Source organism: Scyliorhinus canicula, chromosome 27, assembly GCF_902713615.1.
Source record: "Scyliorhinus canicula chromosome 27, sScyCan1.1, whole genome shotgun sequence".
NCBI classification, from domain to species: Eukaryota; Metazoa; Chordata; class Chondrichthyes; order Carcharhiniformes; family Scyliorhinidae; genus Scyliorhinus; species Scyliorhinus canicula.
The window spans coordinates 13,138,702-13,162,307 of NC_052172.1; the positions used below are offsets into that span (position 1 = coordinate 13,138,702).

Below are 23,606 nucleotides of genomic sequence, written 5' to 3' on the forward strand. Positions count from 1 at the left end.
GCCAGGGGAACAGTCACGTCTCAAACAAGTGCAGATGAGAATTTCAGCCGCAGGCAAGTTAAAGCAGGATTGGAGTCAGGCTCTGGAAGTATTGACAATTATATAGGCCAGCTATGCAGAGCGAGATCTCAGGAATAGCAATGGCAGGGCAGCACGGCGGCGCAGCGGTTAGCATTGCTGCCCACGGCGCTGAGGACCCGGGTTCTAAGCCCGGCCCTGGGTCACTGTCCGTGAGGAGTTTGCACATTCTCCCCGTGTCGGCGTGGGTTTCACCCCTACAACCCAAAGATGTGCAGGGTAGGTAGATTGGCCGCGCTAAATTGCCCCTTAATTGGAAAAAATAATTGGGTACTCTAAATTTATTTTTAAAAAAGAAATAGCAATGGCCAAATAATTTGTTTTAGTAAAGCTGGTTGAGGAATAAATATTGACCAGGACACCGGGTGAGGATTCTTCAACTGTTCTTCTATGATTAGAGCCATCGGATCTTTTCGTCCCACCTGAGAGAGATGACGGGCCATTGGTTCAACATCTCACCTGAAAGATAGCACCTCCAACAATGCAGCACACCCTCGGGTGCTGTACCACAGTCTGAGCATAGATCTTGTGCTCAAGTCTCCGCAGCGAGGCTTGAACCCACGACTTTGTGACTTGGAGGTCAGAGTGCAAATGTCCATAACCCACAAGGGAACTGGCACCCGCCCTCTGCTCAGTGCCACCCCAGCTGAAATCGGGAGCGGAACGCGAGACAAACTGTGTCTCCGTGCTGGTCCTCTGGCGATCGATTTACTCAGCCTAATCCTGGGAGACCTCCAGGGTTTCTGGATCTCATTTGTTTGCTTTCTGCCTTGGCAGATCCCAGCCATTGGGCGAGCCACCTTGGCAAGGACGCGGGAGGAACGCCGCCAGTACTGCCACGCAGGAAGGAGAAGAAAGAGAGACTGGTAGGTCGCGTCAGCTGTAAGATGAACCACATACGAGGCAGAGTTGTACTGACTACCTGTGTGATACATCACCTGCGACTTCTACCACCCACTCCCTCCGCTAAGACTGTGACTGAGTTATTGGGGCATCAGATTCAACTTAAAACCATTCATTCTCTTTGAAAATAAACAGGAGAGTCCTTCCAATTCTCTCCCCTTCTGGCTCCTATTCACGCTGCAGCCAAGTATCTACCCTTCGAGTGTGGGCCAACACTGCTCCTTCCTCAGGTGTAGCCTGAGGAAGAAGCAGTGCTCCGAAAGCTAGTGATTCGAAACAAACCTGTTGGACTCCAACCTGGTGTCGTAAGACCTTACTGTGCTCACCCCAGTCCAACCCCGGCATCGCCACATCTTAGGAATATGAGGACCTGCTCCTTTAAGAACTTTGTAAGACCAAACAGTCACTTGGTGCTACAGAACTAGAATATTGGTGAAAAGAGACATTCTGTTGAAGCTTTTTCTCTTCCACTCATCAGGATAAATGCAGGAATAACAAATTCCAAGCAATTACAACAATTCATACTACAGGGAGCTAGGGTGCTAATTGGTAGGCGTCGCGTCTCATTGGCCGAGGCATTGCCATAGGAACAACAATGGAGAACTATCGGCTCCTCAAGCTCTTGGCTTGAATATATTCCTTTTGATTGCAGGGAACAGGACCCTAGCTATGAGCTCAACTGATTATCTTAAATTGGTTCTCAGCGTCGCTGTTAGCACAATCAGGATTGTTTGGCGGGTGCTGCCCAATCGCAGAATCACATCTAACTAACAGCAGACATTTTGTTCAGCTGCAGTTTCCCCATCCGTCTCCTGGTGGTGCTGCTACACCATTAGTGGTCTCATGTGTCCCCAGCACCACCCGCTGGAGTCTAGTGGTACTGCAGGTCGTGGGGGGGGAGGTTTGTTCAGCAAATTGCAAATCTCAAAATGAGATGTCTATGGTGTCTGGGAGGAATTTAATAAGATAACGAAGGTGCGTGTGATTCAGAATTGGTCTGATCATCGAGGGAAGCCGAGACCCTCAATGCCACACTCAAGAGTGGCTTCACCACTGAATCACAGAATCATTACGGAGGAGGCCATTTGGCCCATCGTTCAGCCCCGGTTCTCCAAATGAGATTAGAACTCAGTGCCACTCCCCTCCCTTTTCCCCCATACCCTTCCTTCCACATTGTTTCTATTCAAATAATCACTTAATGAGGGCCTCGATTGAACCTGAGGCAGTGGTGTTGTCAATGGACCAGCAATCCAGAGTTCAGGGCAATTAGGGATGGGCAATTAGGGATGGGCAATAAGTGCCGAGCGAGCCAGTGACTCCCACATCCTCTGAACAATAGGGGGGGAAAAAACACTCCCAGGCAATGTATTCCACCCGAGCCACTCACTGTGTGAAAAGGTTTTTCTTGTGTCTCATTTGCTTCTTGCCCTCTGTTTCCTGCTCCTTAATGAGCAGGAAGAGTTTCGCCCTCTCTTGATTTTGAACACTTCTGCCAATTCTCCTCTCACCCTTCTTCTCTCCGATGACAACAGTCCCGACCTCGGGCGCCATCTACTGGGAATGTTTCCAAGTGTAATTTGGGGCGGGTTATGCTGGGAGTTTCCCGCCGGCTCTGTCGGCGAGTTCCCCGCCATTATCTAACCACACTTGAGTTTTTTGGGGTTCACACTTAGAATTATATCTTTTTTTTTAAATTTAGAGTATCCAATTAATTTTTCAAATTAAGGGGCAATTTAGAGTGGCCAATCCACCTACCCTGCACGTCTTTGGGTTGTGGTGGCGAAACTCACGCAGACACGGGGGGGGAATGTGCAAACTCCACACGGGCAGTGACCCGGAGCCGGGATCGAACCTGGGACCTCAGCGCCGTGAGGCAGCAGTGCTAACCATTGCGTCGCCGTTTAAATCATTTTAAACACTGGGAAGCTGAGTTCGCTGCCCAGACCAGCTCCACAGAGATCGGGTCACCGCTTTGAAAGGGGCCCCCGATCTCCAAGAGGGCTTGTGGGTCCCCCGCACTCCCCACCATAGGAAATGTCACCCCCACACAAACATGGCCATTACCCCACATCCACCCAAGAGATGACAGCCCGCTTTGGGGTCACTGAGGGGCCCCCTTTTTCAGGCCTTCCCACGCCCCCTTTCGCAACCCCCCTTCCAGGATGCCCGCCCTTCACCACCCCCCCCCCCCCCTCCACCCTCGTTTCATGGGTATGGCTTCCAGGCTCTGACTCTTGGCAGTGCCACCCTAGCACCTAGGCGTTGCCACTCTGGCACCTTGGCAGTGTTCCTGCTGGATATTGCAAAGGCTGTGGACCCGACAATATCCCGGCAATAGCACTGAAGACTTGTGCTCCAGAACAAGTGCAGTGCCAAGGTGCCAGCCTGGCAGTGCCAAGGTGCCCATGTACAAGCGGGAGGGTCAGGGGGGGCCACCGCGCCCTGTCCCTGACCACTCAGGGGGCTGTGGTGGCCTGGGAGACCACCTGGGCGCAGCTCCGCCTGGTACAGGTTTGTGTACAGGACGTACCTGGGCAATGTTCCACATTGCCAGGTAGATGCCAGTGTTGTAGCTGTCCTGGACCAGCTTGGCTAGGGGGTGCAACAAGTTCTGGAGCACAAGTCTTCAGTGCTATTGCCGGGATATTGTCGGGTCCACAGCCTTTGCAATATCCAGATTATTGAGTAACAAGGGGGTGAAAGGTCATTGGGGGTGGGCTGGAATGTGGGGTTGAGGTCACAATCAAATCAGCCACGATCTTATTGAATGGCGGAGCAGGCTCGAGGGGCTGAGTGGCCTCCTCCTGCTCCTAATTCCTATGTTTATAGAGTTCCCAAGTAATTAATTTGTCATAAAGGACTCTGGGATAAGTGAGATCATGAAAGGCTCCATAGAAATACAAGCTCCTCATTCTTTCCGAGAGTGTGCGAACTAATTGACTCCGAAGCCAAGCTGACACTGCCATTCGTTCTCTGGTCTGCTGTTTGGTCAGGGTTGGGCGCTCAGGAGCTAAGCTTCAGATTTCTTCTCAATGCAGATGCCTGTGATGGAGAGGGTGTGGCTGGACAGTCAGCGAGAGTCTCACTGTACTGGCCGTGACGTTCCCTCTCGGGAGCGTCCTGTTCAGAGAGGAGAGTGTAGAGTGGTAAGGATGGGGGTGGGAGGGGGGGGTGGTGGGTTGGTGGGGTGGTGGGGGGGGGGGGGGGGGGGGGAGGGAGGTGTGGGGGGGGTCAGGGGTGTCACTGTGTGCATAGCATCAACAAATTGTTCTGTCTCTCAGGTGCCGCCTGACGCCGATGTCCCTTCTGTACAAAAAGTGCAGGTAAGACGCATCCAGATACATTGCACCTGGGGACTGATCGATGGGAGGTTATTGAGGGGGGGGGGTGGTGGGTGTGGAGGAAAGGGGAGTGAGAGGGGGGGGGGGATCTCACCCCCCCTGTCGAGGGGTGTCCTGTGTAGAGGAGGATGGGGGAGGACCAGGAGAGGGAGGGCAGTCACATTCCTGTGTAGAAGGGGTCAGAGGGGGAAGGGTGTGTATCGGGGGGAGGGCGAGGGGAGCGGAGGAGGGTCTGATTCCCCAAGTCAGGGTGAGGTGTTAATTCCCGTGTCAGGGTGGAAGGGGAGGGTGAGGAGGAGGGACTCATTCCTGAGCAGGGCAAATAGGATAGGGAGGGTGTCCTCTCTGGGGTTGGAAGGAATGAGGGTTTGCCCTGTATAAGGAGGGGATGTCTGAGTGATCTGTAGATTTACTGCCCCTGTGAATGCTAGACTAGTTTGTGCGTGTGTGTGTGTGGAGGTGGGGGCCGGGGGGCGGGGGGGGGGGGATTGGATTCCCTCTGCAAGAGATGAGTTATGGACAGTGTCTGTGCGTTTGGTAAAATTCCTCCACAGGACTGCAATGGTGGGAGACGGGTGTTTGACCCCTTTTGGGGTTGCGGTAAACCTCTGTAGTGTATAATATGTGTATGGTGGTAAACTGCCACTGTATTATATGTAATGTGGTAAACCACTGCCTGATGGCTCCGCCTCCCCTCGGGCTCGGTATAAAGGTGGCATGTCTCCCCCTCTGCCCCAGTTCAGGATCAGAGGCCAGGAGGCTTTCTGTCTAGCTTATTAAAGCCTCAGTTACGTTCACTACTCGTCTTGTGTTCATTGATGGCACATCAGGGGTGTGAAGGGGTGTTTGCGTTTTTGGGACTGATGCATCGGGCTGGGTGAAATCACACAAAACACTGGCAACTGGTTAGAATTCGATCAGCCAGGTGACAAATGGGAACGAACGAGACGGGTTTTGATCTGTCCGATGGTGGGCTCAATGCCTGACCCGGGGAGGGTCTCTTCGACCTTGGGCTGGGCGGTCTGTGTGGTCTCTATGGGATGTGACTAATGACTGAACGCACGGAGAATATTTCACCCAACTCCACCCCTCCCACCCCCGCCCCCTCAAAATAAAATGTGCCATCCATCTGATGGGCTCCTGTTGAACCCTTATTAACCCGGAAATTGTTTGCTTCAGGTGGAGGTTCCGTTAGTGAAAGTCTTTAATGGCTGTCCTCTGAAGATTAACTGCGTTATGTCATGGACGCATCCTAACACCAAAGGTAACAGCCCATTATTGCTCTATAAGCCTGACGTCTTCCAGCAATGTTTGGAGTGACTCGTGTTACAGCATTGATGCTCTGAGTTTGCTGAGGTTGTCGAGTTCAGTGGTGGCAGCAGATCTCTGATTGATATTTGTTTTACAGCCAAGCACCTGATATTGGGGTCAGACGACGGGATTTATACCCTGAATCTAACTGAGCTGCAGGAAGCCATATTAGAACAGGTAAGGTCAGACCCTTGTACTCAGAGTCCTCACATGTATGCACCACACACACACACAGACACACACCATACACATGACACGCGATCTGGGGAGACATGGCGTATTGGTATTGTCATTTAGCTCAGTGGGCTAGACAGCTGGTTTGTGATGCAGAACAAGGCCAGCAGCGCGGGTCCAATTCCCGTACCAGCCTTCCCAAACAGGCGGCAGAATGTGGCGACTCGGGGCTTTTCACAGTAACTTAGGGGCCTCACGGTAGCATGGTGGTTAGCATCAATGCTTCACAGCTCCAGGGTCCCAGGTTCGATTCCCGGCTGGGTCACTGTCTGTGTGGAGTCTGCACGTCCTCCCGTGTGTGCGTGGGTTTCCCCCGGGTGCTCCGGTTTCCTCCCACAGTCCAAAGATGTGCGGGTTAGGTGGATTGGCCATGCTAAATTGCCCGTAATGTAAGGTTAATGGGGGGATTGTTGGGTTACGGGTATACGGGTTCCGTGGGTTTAAGTAGGGTGATCATTGCTCGGCACAACATCGAGGGCCGAAGGGCCTGTTCTGTGCTGTACTGTTCTATGTTCTATGTTCTAACTTCATACGTGTGACAATAAAAGATTATTATTATTAATCCTGAGACCCAAGGTAATACTCTGGGGACCTGGGGTCAAATCTCACAGGGCACACGGTGGAATTTGAGTTCAATAAAAGTAATTAAAACTCCAATAACGACCATGAAACCATTGTCGATTGTTGCAAAAACCCACCTGGGTCACTAACGTCCTCTAGGGAAGGAAATCTGCCGTCCTTACCCGGTCTGGCCTACATGTGACTCCAGACCCACAGCAATGTGGTTGACTGTTGAATGCCCTCAGGGATGGGCAACAAATGCTGGGCCCAGCCAGCAATGCCCACGTCCCTCAATCGAATTTTAAAAATATACACAGCTTATTCTTTGACACGGATGTGCCTGATGTGAGCATTAACAATGCGTAATAAATATTTGTGAGTTACTCACGTACGTTTTACCTGTAAGCATTCAAACTGTGTGCATGTTACAGCGCATATGTTTTTTTTTATAAATGTTTTTATTCAGTTTTCATATTTTATATTGAACAAATTACAAATTGTTAGGAGAGAAAAAGAACAAAAAAAAAAAAAAAAAAAAAACAACAAACAAACACGCAAAAATTAACATACATATTTACAGGTAAGCATCTTCGTAGTAGTAACTGCGCCCGCCCCCCCCCCCCCCCCCCAACATGTTTATTTAGTTTGGTTTTGGGCCTTAGCTAGCCATCGAACCCCCGTACCGAACCTGTAGCCCCTCCCGCTACCTTCCCCCGACTATTCTTCCTCTTGTACATTGGCCACAAATAGGTCCCGGAACAGTTGCATGAATGGCTCCCACGTTCTGTGGAAGCCGTCGTCCGACCCTCGGATGGCAAATTTGATTTTCTCCATTTGGAGAGATTCCGAGAGGTCGGACAGCCAGTCCGCAGCTCTGGGCGGTGCTGCTGACCGCCAGCCAAACAGGATTCTACGGCGGGCGATCAGGGAGGCAAAGGCAAGGGCGTCCGCCCTCCTCCCCAGGAATAGATCTGGCTGTTCTGAAACCCCGAAGACCGCCACTATCGGGCATGGCTCCACCCTCACTCCCACCACTTTGGACGCCACCTCGAAGAAGGCTGTCCAGTACTCCACGAGTCTGGGGCAAGACCAGAACATGTGGGCGTGGTTGGCCGGGCCTCTTTGGCACCGTTCACATCTGTCTTCCACCTCCGGGAAGAACCTACTCATACGGGTTCTTGTTAAGTGGGCTCTATGTACCACTTTTAGTTGCGTCAGGCTGAGCCTTGCGCACGTGGAGGTGGAGTTGACCCTATGCAGTGCGTTACAGCGCATATGTAAAGTTCTGTCGGGTAAATTTCCCAATCCCGCCCGCCACAGGAATCGTGACGGGCGGGACGGACAACTTAATGGATCGTTAAAGGGTCCATTAACCTTGGGTGGGAATTCCTGGTCCCCAGGTGGGTGGGATCAGAAATCCCACCCTATGCGTGTGGCCTGTGTGAGTGTGTTTTCCTCTATGTATGTCATCCATGTGTGCCAATGTCGACATGAATTTGCGCATTTACCGATTTGCATGTTACCCATATTGCTTGTTATCTTTGTGTATTACCTGTGTGCATGTGTTATCCATGCATTACCTGTACCTGTGTATGTTATCCATGTTCATTAGCTGTGTCCATGTGTTACCTGTCTGCATGTGCCGTGTCTGTGTGTTCTGTGTGTCTGAGTTACCTCTATGCATGTGCTAATTGTATCCGCTTGTTACTTGTTCCTATGAGTCATCTGTGTGTGTTACCTGTGTCCGCGCGTTACCCGTGTCCGCGTGTTACCCGTGTCCGCGCGTTACCCGTGTCCGCACACTACCTGTGACCGTGTGTTACCCATGTCCGCGTGCTACCTGTGTCCACGTGCTACCTGTGTCCACGCGCTACCTGTGTCCGCGCGCTACCTGTGTCCACGCGCTACCTGTGTCCGCGCGCTACCTGTGTCCGCGCGCTACCTGTGTCCACGCGCTACCTGTGTCCGCGCGTTACCTGTGACCGTGTTACCTGTGACTGTGTGTTACCTGTGACCGCATGTTACCTGTGTCCGCGTGTTACCTGTGACCGTGTTACCTGTGTCCGCGTGTTACCTGTGACCGTGTGTTACCTGTGACCGCATGTTACCTGTATCCGTGTGTTACCTGTGACCGCGCGTTACCTGTGTCCATGTTACCTGTGACCGTGTGTTACCTGTGACCGTGTGTTACCTGTGACCGCATGTTACCTGTGTCCACGTGTTACCTGTGACCGCGTGTTACCTGTGACCGTGTGTTACCTGTGACCGTGTGTTACCTGTGACCGCGCGTTACCTGTGACCATGTGTTACCTGTGACCGCGTGTTACCTGTGACCGTGTGTTACCTGTGACCGTGTGTTACCTGTGACCGCGCGTTACCTGTGACCATGTGTTACCTGTGTCCGTGTGCTACCTGTGTCCGTGCGCTACCTGTGACCATGTGTTACCTGTGTCCGTGTGCTACCTGTGTCCGCGCGCTACCTGTGACCGCGATTTACCTGTGACCGCGTGTTACCTGTGACCACGTGTTACCTGTGACCGTGTGTTACCTGTGACCACGTGTTACCTGTATCCGTGTGTTACCTGTGACCGCGAGTTACCTGTGACCGCGTGTTACCTGTATCCGTGTGTTACCTGTATCCGTGTGCTACCTGTATTACCTGTAAAGAACTGTACTCAAATTGGTCTCTTGCAGTCACTTGAACCTTCTATTTCTTGTCTCTCAGTTGTATCCAGGCCGCTGCACTTGGGTTTATGTCATCAGTAACGTATTAATCAGCATCTCTGGTAAGAATAATCTCGCACTGTGCCTGACTCTTAACTCAAACTAACATGAGTAAAACTAAGCAACTTGAAACTTGGGAAGGGTGTGTGGGAATATGGGCCGGGATTCTCCCGCAATTGGCGAGACGGCCTGAAGCCGGCGCCAAGCACGGCGTGAACGACTCCGGCGTCGGGCTAAAAAACACTACTGGAGTAAGCCAGGTGGGAGCCACAGTCTCCATACACTAATGATCAGAAAATAGCCAACACAACACAAAGCTTTAATAAAGGTTACAGACAGGCTAACAGGCTCAGTGCTTATCGGAATCACACGACACAGAATGAGGCCATTCAATCCATCCTGCCTGTTCTGGCTTGATGAAAGAACTATCCAATCAGTTCTTACTCCCTCCTTTTCCCCAAAGCACTGCACACTTTTTCTCTGCCGACTATTTCTCCAGTTTTCTATTGAAAGTTTCTCTTGAATCTGCTCCCACTAATCATTCAGGCAGTGCATTCCTGCGTCACTGCTGCTGTGTTTAAAAACAAACTTCTCATCTCGCATTTGTTTCTTTTGCCAATTTTTCTTCTGCAGACCTTCTGCCACAGGGAAGAGTTTCCCGTTTACTTTAGCAAAGCTCCCCATGGTTTTGAACACAGTTAAATCGCTCCTTAACCATTCCAACACCAGAAAACCCTGTCGACCCTCCAAAGTCCTCCTAACATCTGGGGGTTTGTGGGAGATCTGTCCCTCAGGTTAGTCAAACAATAGCCTGACATCATAGAATTTACAGTGCAGAAGGAGGCCATTCGGCCCATCGAGTCTGCACCGGCTCTTGGAAAGAGCACCCTACCCAAGGTCAACACCTCCACCCTATCCCCATAACCCAGTAACCCTACCCAACACGAAGGGCAACTTTGGACACTAAGGGCAATTTTGCATGGCCAATCCACCTAACCTGCACATCTTTGGACTGTGGGAGGAAACCGGAGCACCCGGAGGAAACCCACGCAGATACGGGGAGAACGTGCAGACTCTGCACAGACAATGACCCAAGCCGGAATCGAACCTGGGACCCTGGAGCTGTGAAGCAATTGTGCTATCAACAATGCTACCGTGCTGCCCTAATAGTCAAACACACGGAATCATACCTGACAGACAGTGTCCCAGATACCACTACACCATTGCTGGGTCTGCACAGTGGTTAGCACTGCTGCCTCACGGCGCCAAGGTCCCAGGTTCGATCCCAGCTCTGGGTCATTGTCCATGAGGAGTTTGCACATTCTCCCCGTGTTTGCGTGGGTTTTGCCCCCACAACCTATTTAAAAAAAGAAACTCTACATCATCCAGGACAAAGCAGCCCACTTTTTTTTTCTTAAAAATTTTTTTTTTTCGAGTACCCAATTATTTTTTCCAATTAAGGGGCAATTTAGTGTGGCCAATCCGCCTACCCTGCACATCTTTGGGTTGTGGGGGGCGAAACCCACACAGATACGGGGAGAATGTGCAAACTCCACACGGACAGTGACCCAGGGCCGGGATTCGAACCCAGGTCCTCAGCGCCGTAGGCAGCAATGCTAGCCACTGTGCCACCATGCTGCCCTAAAGCAGCCCACTTGATGGCTACCCCTTCCATAAACATTCAAACCCTCCACCACCGACGAACAGTGGCAGCCGTGTGCACCATCCACGAGATGCACTGCAAGAGCTCACCAAGGTTTCTTCAACAGCACCTTCCAAACCCACCACCACTACCATCCAGAAGGACAAGAGCAGCAGATACCTGGGAACCCTACCACCTGGAGGTTCCTCACCCAGTCACTCACCATCCTTTTTTTCAAATATAAATTTAGAGTACCCAATTCATTTTATCCAATTAAGGGGCAATTTAGCGTGGCCAATCCACCTACCCGGCACATTGTTGGGTTGTGGGGGCGAAACCCACACAGACACGGGGAGAATGTGCAAACTCCACACAGACAGTGACCCAGGGCCGGGATCGAACCTGGGACCTCAGCGTCGTGAGGCAGCAGGGCTAACCCACTGCGCCACCGTCCTGCCCAGTCACTCACCCTCCTGATCTGGAAATATATCCCCGTTCCTTCAATGTTGCTGTTCCTTCGCTGTACTTTATAGCAGATGGAAAGTGCACCACCACTTTCTTAAGGGAAATCAGGGGTGAATAAATGTTGGCCTTGCCAGTGACACCTGCATCTCCTGAACAAATAAAGAGAAAACGTTTCCAATGTCTCCACGTACTAAAGTCCCTCATTCCTGGTACCTTTCTCATAAATCGCTTTACACCTTTCCCAAAGCGTGGTGCCCAAAATTGGGCACAATAGATCATAGATCATAGAATTTACAGTGCAGAAGGAGGCCATTCGGCCCATCGAGTCTGCACCGGCTCCTGGAAAGAGCACCCCACCCAAGGTTAACACCTCCACCCTATCCCCATAACCCAGTAACCCCACCCAACACTAAGGGCAATTTTGGACACTAAGGGCAATTTATCACGGCCAATCCACCTAACTTTCACATCTTTGGGCTGTGGGAAGAAACCGGAGCACCCGGAGGAAACCCACGCACACACACGGGGAGAACGTGCAGACTCCGCACAGACAGTGACCCAAGCCGGAATCGAACCTGGGACCCTGGAGCTGTGAAGCAATTGTGCTATCCACAATGCTACAGCTCAGCTCTAACCAGTGATTTTATAAAGGTTTAGCATAACTTCCTTGCTCTTATCCTCTATTTGCAAAGCTAAAGGTCCCATTGGGTCTTTTAATATCCTTTTCAACTTGTCTGACCAGCTTCAAAGTTTCATGTACTTATTTCCCGTTTCTCCATTCTTACATCCTCTTGAAGCTTGTATCTTTTAGTTTCTATTGGCTCTCCTCATTCTTTCTGTCATTTCACATTTCTCTGCATTAAATTCCATTGGCTGTGTGTTTGCCCATTTCACCAGTCTACGCTTTCCTGAAATCTGTTCCTCTGCTCCCCTTCCTGTTAACTACGTTTCAGAATATTGTGTCATCATCAACCCTGTAGACCTTGTCCAGGTTATTAATATACATCAGTAAACGCAGTAATTACTGAAGGGACAGCACTGCATACTTCTCTCCAGTCTGAAAAACAGCTGCTCACTACAGTCTCTATTTTCTGCTGCTCCTGTATTGTATCCACGTAGTCAGTATTCTTTTATTCCCACGGGCTTTCATTTTGTTAACAGATCTATTATGTGGTACTTTTGAAAATCCATATAAACGCCATCCATTGCACAACCCCCATCAACCATCTCTGTTATTTTATCACAGAACTCATTGAGGTTTTTACATAGAACATGCAGTGCAGAAGGAGGCCATTCGGCCCATCGAGTCTGCACCGACCCACTCAAGCCCACACTTCCACCCTATCCTCCTAACCCAATAACCCCTCCGAACCTTTCTGGACACTAAGGGCAACTTATCATGGCCAATCCACCCAACCTGCACGTTTTTGGACTGTGGGAGGAAACGGGAGCACCCGGAGGAAACCCACGCAGACACAGGGAGAACGTGCAGACTCTGCACAGACAGTGACCCAGCGGGGAATCGAACCTGGTACCCTTGCGCTGTGAAGCCACAGTGCTATCCACTTGTGCTGCCCTAGTTAGTCAAACGCGACTTGCCCTTAACAAATCTGAACTGGCAGTGATTTACTAACTTATTGTGCGGATGACAGGGGGCGGATTTGAAGAGATAAGCGAAGGTTGACCACCCCTCATGGGAAGGAGCCCCCTCACACCCTGGTCGCACTCAAACCAAGGTATCAAAGTTAACATTGGTGATCATCCGTTTCTCAGCACACGGCCTACCTGAAAGTCTTCTTTTTCACCTTTGTTTGGGGCCGGGAGTGAGGGGAGGAGGAGGCACCAATCTGAACCTGTCTCTGAGATGCCAGTGCTGGGCAGGATTAACATGACTTGCTTGTTCTTTCAGGGAAAACACTGCAGCTACATTCGCACAGCCTGTTGGGCTTGTATGAACAGGCGAAGAAGGAGCAGAGGTCGATGGTTCACATTCCAACACACCGACTTTTACCCAGGTAAGGCTCAGACTTGCTGGTTCGGGTAATCTGAACTGAACCAAAACATCAGCTCAATGTTGACTTGTAAAATGAAGCAGGTAAGTGGTAACGGTGGGATCAGCATATGGAGCCAAACTTCCTTCCGTTTTATCCTGGATGTTCACAGACTGGGTGCTCCTTGCCTGTGCACATCAGCAATGTGACCTCCACCGTTAACATCAGGGCGATTTCCTGTCCATTGCCATCGCCAATTTGAAAATGAATGAAAAAAATGAATGAAAATCACTTATTGTCACGAGTAGGCTTCAAATGAAGTTACTGTGAAAAGCCCCTAGTCGCCACATTCCGCCGCCTGTTCGGGGAGGCTGGTACGGGAATCGAACCGTGCTGCTGGCCTGCCTTGGTCTGCTTTCAAAGCCAGCGATTTAGCCCTCTGCTAAACAGCCCCTTTCCCTCAACCATCACCATTTTGCAGGTCACCGCCAACCACACACTGAACTGTACCAGTCATATAAATGCCATGGATACTAGAACAGGTCAGGCAGGGGTTGGGAAACCTGCAGCAAGTGACTCGCCCACTGATGCCCAAACCGATCCACCATCTCCAAGGCACAAACCAGGAATGCGATGGAATACTCTCCATTTGCCTGGATGAGCGAATGTCAGTGGTGAAATGAGCGACTGCTCTTTACCTCAAGGCAGCGTTTGATCGAATGTGGCATCAAGTAGCCCTAGCTAAGCTGGGGTCAATAGGAATCGGGGAAAGCTGATTAATCATACCTGGCACAAAGGAAGACGGTTGAAGTGGTTGGAGATCAATCATCTCAGCTCCAGGACATCATTGCAGGAGTTCCTCAGGGTAGTGTCCCAGACCCAACCACCTTCAGCTGCTTCATCAGTGACCACCCTTCCTTTATAAGGTCAGAAGTCGGGATATTTGCGGATGACTGCACAATGTTCAGCACCATCCACAAATCCTCAGATAATGAATCAGGGCAGCACGGTAGCATGGTGGTTAGCACAATTGCTTCACAGCTCCAGGGTCCCAGGTTCGATTCCCGGCTTGGCTCACTATCTGTGCGGAGTCTGCACGTTCTCCCCGTGTGTGCGTGGGTTTCCTCCGGGTGCTCCGGTTTCCTCCCACAGTCCAAAGATGTGCAGGTTTAGATCGATTGGCCATGATAAATTGCCCTTAGTGTCCAAAATTGCCCTTACTGTTGGGTGGGGTAACTGGGTTATGGGGATAGGGTGGAGGTATGGACTTGGGTAGGGTGCTCTTTCCAAGTGCCGGTACAGACTCGATGGGCTGAATGGCCTCCTTCTGCGCTGTAAATTCTATGATTCTATGAATCAGCCCGTGTCCAAATGCAGTCAGACCTGGACAATATCCAGATTTGGGCTGACAAGTGGCAAGTTACATTTGTACCACACAAGTGCCAGGTAATGACCATCTCCAACAAGACAGGATCTAACCATCTAACCATCGCCCCTTGACATTAAATGGCTTTACCATCGCTAAGTCCCCCACTATCAAGATCCTGGGGATTACCATTGAACAAAAACGGAACTGGACTAGCCATATAAATACTCTAGCTATCAGAGCAGGTCAAAGGCTAGGAATCTGATGGCGAGTAACTCACCTAACTCTCCAAAGCCTGTCCAACATCTACAAGTCAGGAGTGTGATGGAATATCTCCACGTGCCTGGATGAGTGCAGCTCCAACAACACTTGAGGATGGACACCATCCAGGACAAAAGCAGCCCCGCTTGATCAGTAGCCCATGTATCACCTTAAATATTCACATTCTCCACCATAAAAACAACGTGGCAGCAGTGTGTATCCTATACATGATGTATTCTCCATTTTCACATTTTCCTTCAAAATTTACACCCCACCCACAGACAGTAACAAATACAAAATCAATCCCCTAACAATGACAACGATACCATCCTCCCACCACCCCAAACAACGGCCCACCTGTCAATATATGCATCCAATAAAACAAACCCTCCCACGGTGGAAACAATAAAACAAAGGAGAAAAAGGAAAAGGAGTCCGGGACCGCCCATGGTCACCACTATAGAGTCCACTCCACCCCCCCCCCCCCCCCCAACCCCCTCCTACACTCAATGCCATCCAACCTCTGAAAGAGTACCGTGCATGATACCCAAGAGTTGTAACCTCCTTCCCCTCTCCAACTCCTCCCCTCCACTGCCTCTTGTAAAACTCCTCCCCCCAACCTCGGTTCCTTCCCCCCAACTTTCCACCCCGGCTAGACCCCTCGGACCCTGTTCTGCCAGGCTCCGATGGCCGCAGCCCCTCCCCCCACCTTTGTCAAGACTTCTTTGACAGAATCTCCACGATCTCGGCCATCTAGAAAGATGCTGGCAGGGATGCATGCGGGGGGCGGTGTCTTGCTTGCTGTCCTAGAGATGCACCGGTGTCGGGAGGGAGGGATTGGGAAGACCAGGAGACCACCGTCGTCTCCTTGGTGGCAGGCCCCGGGTTGGCCCTCAGCGCTTCCTCTTCTTTGACGGGGCCCATAGGAACCCTGGGGGACTCTTTGGGATGGAGGCAGCTAGAGTGAGCTCCAGAAGCCTCTGAGTCATCTGACGCTGACAGTCATGGAGGCTCCCCATTGTCTGCACCATGGTGTCGACGCCCTCCGCGATGCTCCTCAGTGACCGGACCACGCTCTGGAGTGCCTTGGCAATGTCCACCTACGTCTGGGACACGTCCCTCAGTGACTGAGACATGATGTCAAGGCCCATTCGCCATGAGTGTCAGCGACTGAGTAATGCCTTGGACACCACCACTCAAGACTTGGGCAGCACGGTAGCACAGTGGTTAGCACTGCTGCCTCACAGTGCCAGGAACCCAGGTTCAATTCGGATTATTAGTCCGTTGTCAACACCATTAGACCAACCCCTACCCTGGTGAATGTGTTTCCTGGCATAGAAGGACCAGGAGGTCTCCAGGTTTGAGTGATGGACGGAGGCAGGACGAAAGGTTGCCACTCTTCTCACTCTGAGGACCCCCAAACAGAAAGGGTGCGTGTAGACATCAGGTAAGTACAGAATTGAGCATGATTGTGCTGCCTCCTGATGCTTGTATAGTGCCCCATGCACTCAAGATAGTTTCTTTCAACACATTCAACTGGATTCTTCTTTTCATTGTTTCATTTAGTGCTACTGACAGAGGGAACATAGATAAGGAAGGGGTAGGGGCACAGGGATGTGTCATAAGCAAGGCTAGGATTGACCATGGATTAATATTCTTGTGTCTAGACATGTATCTGTCTGTCTTTTACAGGAAGAATGCAATAACCAGTAAGATTCCAGACACAAAAGGCTGTAGAAAATGTTCTGTTGGTGAGTAAATTAGATAGCATGCACCTCTAGCTCATCCCTCATATGACTACCTACCCCTCACTCAATATCCAAATCACCAACCATCACCTCATCCTCTTAACCCAAATCCCAATATTTCTCTCAACTGACCAAAACCTCAGTCAACACCCCACAGTCTTATTCATATACCCCATACCCCTCACTGTAACACTCTGATATACCCCACACCGCTCACTGTAACACTCTGATATACCCCACACCCCTCACTGTAACACTGATATACCCCACACCCCTCACTGTAACACTCTGATAGACCCCACACACCCTCACTGTAACACTGATATACCCCTCACTATAACACTCTGATATATCCCACACCCCTCACTTTAACACTCTGATATATCCCACACCTCTCACTGTAACACTCTGATATACCCCATACCCCTCACTGTAACACTGATATATCCTATACCCCTCACTGTAACACTCTGATATACACCACACCCATCACTGTAACACTCTGATATGTCCCACACCCCTCACTGTAACATTCTGATATATCCCACACCACTCAATTTAATATTCTGATATATCCCACACCCCTCATTGTAACACTCTGATATACCCCACACCCCTCATTGTAACCCTCTGATACACCCCACACCCCTCACTGAAACTCTCTGGTATGCCCCACACCCCTCACTGTAACCCTCTGGTATGCCCCACACCCCTCACTGTAACACTCTGATATACCCCACACCCCTCACTGTAACCCTCTGGTATGCCCCACACCCCTCACTGTAACATTGGTATACCCCACGCCCCTCACTGTTGCATTCTGATATACCCCACGCCTCTCTCTCTCTAACATTAATATACCCCATGCCCCTCCCTTATATTCCACACACCCTGACTTTAACACTCCAGTGGTATTAACCTCTGTCCCTATTTCCACAGTACGGAACTCCCCGACAGGATGCTGTTACCTCTGCGGAGCATTGGAGTCCAGTATTGTTCTCTTGCAATGGTATGAGCCAATGCACAAATTCATGCTCATTAAGGTAAGTTCCTACAGCCCACCCCATCACTAATTGCTGTCCGTCAGTGTTTGATGATGAATGAGCTGAAGGCAAGGCAGTCATCAGTTGCCTCCCTGCAGGACAGATCCAGAGGTCTTTGTCCCTTCGACAAGCAAAGGTTTGCCGGATATCCCTTGGTGTGAGAATCCAGAACAACGGGTGACAACTTATGAAACAGAACCATATAGGGGTGAAATCAGGGCCACGTTTTCATCGAAAGGGTAGTGAAAACCTGGAACTCACTCTCGTAAAAAAAGCTGTGGATGCTTGAGAGTCAACACTGTTTGATCTTTGCTGGGAAGCTAAATTACCCAACTGAAGTTACTCAACTAAACTGAATTAACAAAATAGTTTTTTTTAAAACAAACTAGGAAATGTTAATTTAAAAAACAAGGGCAAATATCCTGTGCAGCAGTAAAATGGTATCAATGGACACTGAGCAAAGGAGTTGATACAAATTAGCTACAATCGAATTGAATGGTGGAATTGGCTCGAGGGGCTGAATGGCCTGCTCCTAAGTGGCATTCTGAGTATTCAGTTTGACTGGGTAGTTCTTCGCCAAGCTGCACAATGGTGTGGGACAGGCACTTGAGGTCCTCGAGGACTTTTGAATAGTTTGAGGCAGATGGACACTGCTCGGATTCTCTGCTACTTAAGGCCATAAGACATAGGAGCAAAAGTAGGCCATTTGGCCCATCGAATCTGCTCTGCCATTCAATGAGATCATGACTGATCTGATATGATAATCCTCAACTTCACTTTCTCGCCTTATCCCCATAATCCTTGATTCCCTCACCGATTAAAAATCTGTCATGGCTCAGTCACTATTTCCATACACCATTTCACCAGTTTGCACGTCAGCTGAGCGACTATGCAACAGTATGGGCTCCCCAGAATGTTATCAGAGCTCCAAGGGTTGAATTATGAGGAAAGTACGTGGACTGGGCTTCTACTCCATCAAATATAGATGTTTAAGTGATTGAACTGAGGTATTTAGAATTAGGTAATTGATAGGGTGGGTAGAGAGAAACACTTTTCACTGGTAGGTGTCGGAGTGTTGCCAAGGCCTAACTATTGAGCTAGCTTTTACGTGGGGTTCCTCCCTCTTAGTTACAGCTCAGCTGAACACACAGATCTGCAGACACACATCAACCCGGTTAAGACAGCTTTATTATTCCAGGCTTGGTCCATGTACATGGGAGAGAGATCTGGATAAATGCCAAAATCACTCTGTCTGACACTGGTGCAAACACACCAATTAAAGAGTTTTCCAGAAATCAATAGCCCACCCCAATTGGACTTGATCAAATCCTTGAGGCTGTCACTTTTATATTGACCAGTAACATTTACTTGTAACAAAATGATGACCTGTGATCAGCTCATGATTTAACCCCATCCTGCCACCTGTTGTTTACTAGGATACTGTATCCATTCTAAAGTTGTTTTTGTCCACTCCCATCCTACGTGTTGCAGTCAGTTCCTGCCCACCTCATTGTTCATCTAGGGGCAGGATGGCAAAGTTGGTCCCTCTTTACACCATGGATTGTCTCAAGACAGGATATTGGGGACACTGATAAGAACTGTTTACTGAACTGACCGTGTTATTGCTGACCACACTACTTCTGTATATCCCAGTTTGTCTGAAAAACGTGGGCAAGTTAGGTAGCTTAAATCCCATCATGCATTGTGGCCACTGCTTGTAGCAAGAGTTTGAATGCTTATTACTGCCAAGTCTCAAAAATACATGTTTAATGGTTAATAATGATTACTGGGTATACTTTCTATGATTAGTCTCAATCCTTAATAATCTAATTTATGTAGAACTATTCTAGTGTTATCCTAGCTATTCAGTTTTAAGGGATCCCATCTCAGGACCCCCCCCCCCCCCCCCCTTGAGTAGGAGCCGATGACAAGAAGGCATAACTTAAAAGCTGAACCAGCCCGTGCAAGAGGGAATTAGGAAACACTTTGGGGAAAAAAGGGTGCTCCAAGTGTTGCAAACTCTCGACACAAAAAAAACCACAATTAGTGATTTTAATTCTGAGATTGATAAATTTTTGCTCGCCAAGCGATATGGACCCAAGGCGGGCGAATGGAATTAGGACACAGATTGTCCTGATTTCATTGAAGCGTGTGACGGGCTCGAAGAGCTCAATGGACTCCTCCTGTTCCTATGGATCCAGGTCAGGTGACCAATTTCAGGCTGTCTGGGAGTTGCGTTGGTCCATGGGAAACTGAACTGGGACAAGCCAAACTTTTTTTCAACTACAACCAGCAGCTGGCAGGAGACAATTTGTCACATCCACCAGGGCTAAGTTGGAAACACTGTGTCAGAGGTGAAAGGTCAGAGGTCTGGTCCACTGCCCTACCCAGGCCTGGTTAATTATGAAGACATCTTTTCACCCTACCTCTGTATTGGAGAGGATAGGGATGGAGAGAGGACTCTCCATCCCCAGCCTCTTCCCAGTGTGTGGGCAAGGCGTGTGTGGGGGAGGCTATTTTAGAACGTCTTCGCCACTGATTCATTCCTTTCCCCTTTTTTTTGCCGAATAGTTTATTTATCAGGTGAAGCTCAAACATGCCCTCTGCAGGGTTTAAGGTTGTCAACTCTGATTGGACGTATTCCTGGAGGCTTATCACATACCTTCCTGCCACACCCAATGAAATAGCCTTTTTCCCCCATCTCCAATATTTTTCTGGCCAATAAACAAAAGTGTCCCAAAAAAAAATAACAGCAGCACAGCTTTTTGATTTTTTTTTTCCCCGGAGCATTGATAAGAGAATAAGCTGTGGCCATGTCAACCCTCTCAGGTGGATGTAAAAGACATTATGTGGGTGCTATGCTGTAAGAAAGTCGGGGAATTCCCCCTGTTGTCCCGGCCAATATTTACCCCTCAGCTAACAACACCAAAAACCGATGAACTCAGCCACCGAGCCTGGGCCTTTCCGTCTGGCTGCCTTTGACCTTGCGTCCTTTCTCATTCCACCTTTGACCTTGCGTCCTTTCTCATTCCACCTTTGACCTTGCGTCCTTTCTCATTCCACCTTTGACCTTGCGTCCTTTCTCATTCCACCTTTGACCTTGCGTCCTTTCTCATTCCACCTTTGACCTTGCGTCCTTTCTCATTCCACCTTTGACCTTGCGTCCTTTCTCATTCCACCTTTGACCTTGCGTCCTTTCTCATTCCACCTTTGACCTTGCGTCCTTTCTCGTTCCAGCACTTTGACTTCCCGCTGCCCAACCCCCTCCGAATTTTCGAAACGTTAATGGTCCCGGGTCAGGAGTATCCGATGGTTTGCGTTGGAGTCAACAGAAAATGTTCCTCCGACAAAGTTGTACAGTTCCAGACGATAAACCTCAACTCGTCCTCGTCCTGGTTCACAGATCTGGGAACAGGTGAGTTACTGTCAACAGGTGCTTGGAAAGAAAGTCAAGTCGTGGCCCCGCAGGTCAAGGGCCGGAGCCCGTGGACAGATAGCCCTTTCTGGTGAATATATCCCACCCAGTGTCTCAAAAACCATTGCACCAGCTAAGTACGGTAGCCTGGCGGTTCTGATCCTGGCAACGCATAGGTCATGAGCTCAAATCCACAGAACGAACTGAGCTCAATAAATATAATAATCTGTGAGCTGACGCCAGATAAAATGACTGCGATAGCTGACAGATGGTTATAAAAACCCAACTGGTTTACCAATATCCTTCAAGGAAGTGCCCCCCCAACTTGTCTGGGCCTATCTCCAGTCCCCAAGGTGCGCCTTTCTGAAAAGACCAGTGAGGTGGCACTAGTTTGCCCCCGGCTCAGCTCACTCTCCGGAACCCGTTGCCATTTCAGATTCGAGCAGACCATAATGATTTCCCATGGCATCATGCGCGTCCACTTTGGACGCTGGGTATTCCCCCATTCACAATATCACTGGAGCTTCATGATGACTTGGAGAGGAAACTCCCCAAAGTATTTGATCCTGGTGTGACTCCTTAAAAAGGTAAGAAGTCATGGGCATCAAGGTGGCCCAGTGGATTAGCCCTGCTGCCTCAAGGCGCCAGGTCCCAGGTTCGATCCCGGCTCTGGGTCACTGTCCATGTGGTTTGCACATTCTTCCCGTGTTTGCGTGGGTTTTCGCCCCCACAACTCAAAGATGTGCAGCACGGTAGCATGGTGGTTAGCATAAATGCTTCACAGCTCCAGGGTCCCAGGTTCAGTTCCCGGCTGGGTCACTGTCTGTGCGGAGTCTGCACGTCCTCCCCGTGTGTGCGTGGGTTTCCTCCGGGTGCTCCGGTTTCCTCCCACAGTCCAAAGATGTGCGGGTTAGGTGGATTGGCCAGGCTAAATTGCCCGTAGTGTCCTAAAAAGTAAGATTGGGGGGGTTGTTGGGTTACTGGTATAGGGTGGATACGTGGGTTTGAGTAGGGTGATCATTGCTCGGCACAACATCGAGGGGCGAAGGGCCTGTTCTGTGCTGTACTGTTCTATGTTCTATGTACCGGGTAGGTGGATTGGCCACGCTAAATTGCCTCTTAATTGGAAAATGTGATTTGGGTACTCTAAATTTTAAAATAAAAACAAAGGGAAGAAGTCACGCGGTATGAGTAAATTAATTTTCTGTGCGAAATCTGCTCTCTTAAGGGTTGCGACACACAAAAACAACCGTATTTTAAAAAAGGAGAAAAGGAAACCGATTAAAATTCATGATTATGTTGCTCCTGAATGTCAGTCCATGCTCTAGTCCTTGTTGTGCCCACTCGTCATGGAAGGTCTCCAATGTAATAGCGGACTTCGCATGCTCTATCGTCTGTAGTGATCTCTATATATGTTAATAAATGATTAGTTAATGTGCAGTAAATACAGTCAGATGACCACTAGATGGCAACACTAACAGGACCTATACAAGGAGTTTCCTGCTCTTTCTGTCGGTTAGTTTGTGTGTAGCGCAGCTAGAGGGGAGACGTGACAGATCAGAGTGTAGTGCATTATCATAATTGTTAATCTAATCTTAGTTATTGAAGTGAAAGGAGCCTAGCAGGGAAAACAGTGGAACAGCAATGGCAGGAGTATTTGGGGGTTATTCGGGAGGCACAGCAGAAATTCATCCCAAGGAGGAGGAAACATGTTAAGGGCAGGACAAAGACTCCATGGTTGAAGAGGGAAGTCAAGGACAGCATAAAAGCAAAAGAAAAAGTGGCGCGGATTAGTGGGAAGCCAGAGGATTGGGAATCATTTAAAAGTGAGCAGAGGACAACTAAAAAAACAATAAGGGGAGAGAAGAGGAGGAATTTCTTCAGTCAGAGGGTGGTGAATCTGTGGAACTTTTTGCCGCTGAAGGCTGTGGAGGGCAAATCACTGAGTATCTTTAAGGCAGAGATAGATAGGATCTTGATAAATAAGGGGATCAGGGGTTATGGGGAGAAGGCAGGAGAATGGGGATGAGAAAAATATCAACCATGATTGAATGGCAGAGCAGACTCGATGGGCCGAGTGGCCTAATTCTGTTCCTTTGTCTTATGGTTTTATGGAAAGAACTCACAAGTATATTATTTTATTACTCAATAAATAATTTGTCATCAACTGGAAGACTTTGACTGTTTATCATCAAGTTAAATATAACTCAGCAAGACAAATGTCTGGTTTAGCACACTGGGCTAAATCGCTGGCTTTGAAAACAGACCAGGGCAGGCCAGCAGCACGGTTCAATTCCCATACCAGCCTCCCCGAACAGGCGCCGGAATGTGGCGACTAGGGGCTTTTCACAGTAACTTAATTTGAAGCCTACTTGTGACAATAAGCGATTTTCATTTCAAATGGGTAATATTTAGATCACATTTCTGTAATATAACATCGTCAGGGTCGTCGAGGCACAGACAGGACTGTAGAAGCGGGGACAGAACAGCCAGACCAGGGGCAGAGCCCATTGCAGCCCATAG

At 49.5% G+C, this 23,606-nt stretch overlaps 1 protein-coding gene across 1 annotated transcript in view; it reads left to right on the forward strand.

Annotated features, from left to right (window-relative positions):
- Positions 1-23,606, forward strand: part of LOC119957855 (mitogen-activated protein kinase kinase kinase kinase 5-like) — a 180,459-nt gene that overhangs the window by 144,555 nt on the left and 12,298 nt on the right. The window contains exons 19-27 of the mRNA XM_038786010.1: positions 856-944; positions 4,263-4,304; positions 5,502-5,586; positions 5,731-5,810; positions 9,154-9,214; positions 13,169-13,274; positions 16,570-16,628; positions 17,565-17,668; positions 20,906-21,083. Coding sequence (XP_038641938.1) covers positions 856-944; positions 4,263-4,304; positions 5,502-5,586; positions 5,731-5,810; positions 9,154-9,214; positions 13,169-13,274; positions 16,570-16,628; positions 17,565-17,668; positions 20,906-21,083 — 804 coding nt within the window. The remainder of the gene's footprint in view (positions 1-855; positions 945-4,262; positions 4,305-5,501; positions 5,587-5,730; positions 5,811-9,153; positions 9,215-13,168; positions 13,275-16,569; positions 16,629-17,564; positions 17,669-20,905; positions 21,084-23,606) is intronic.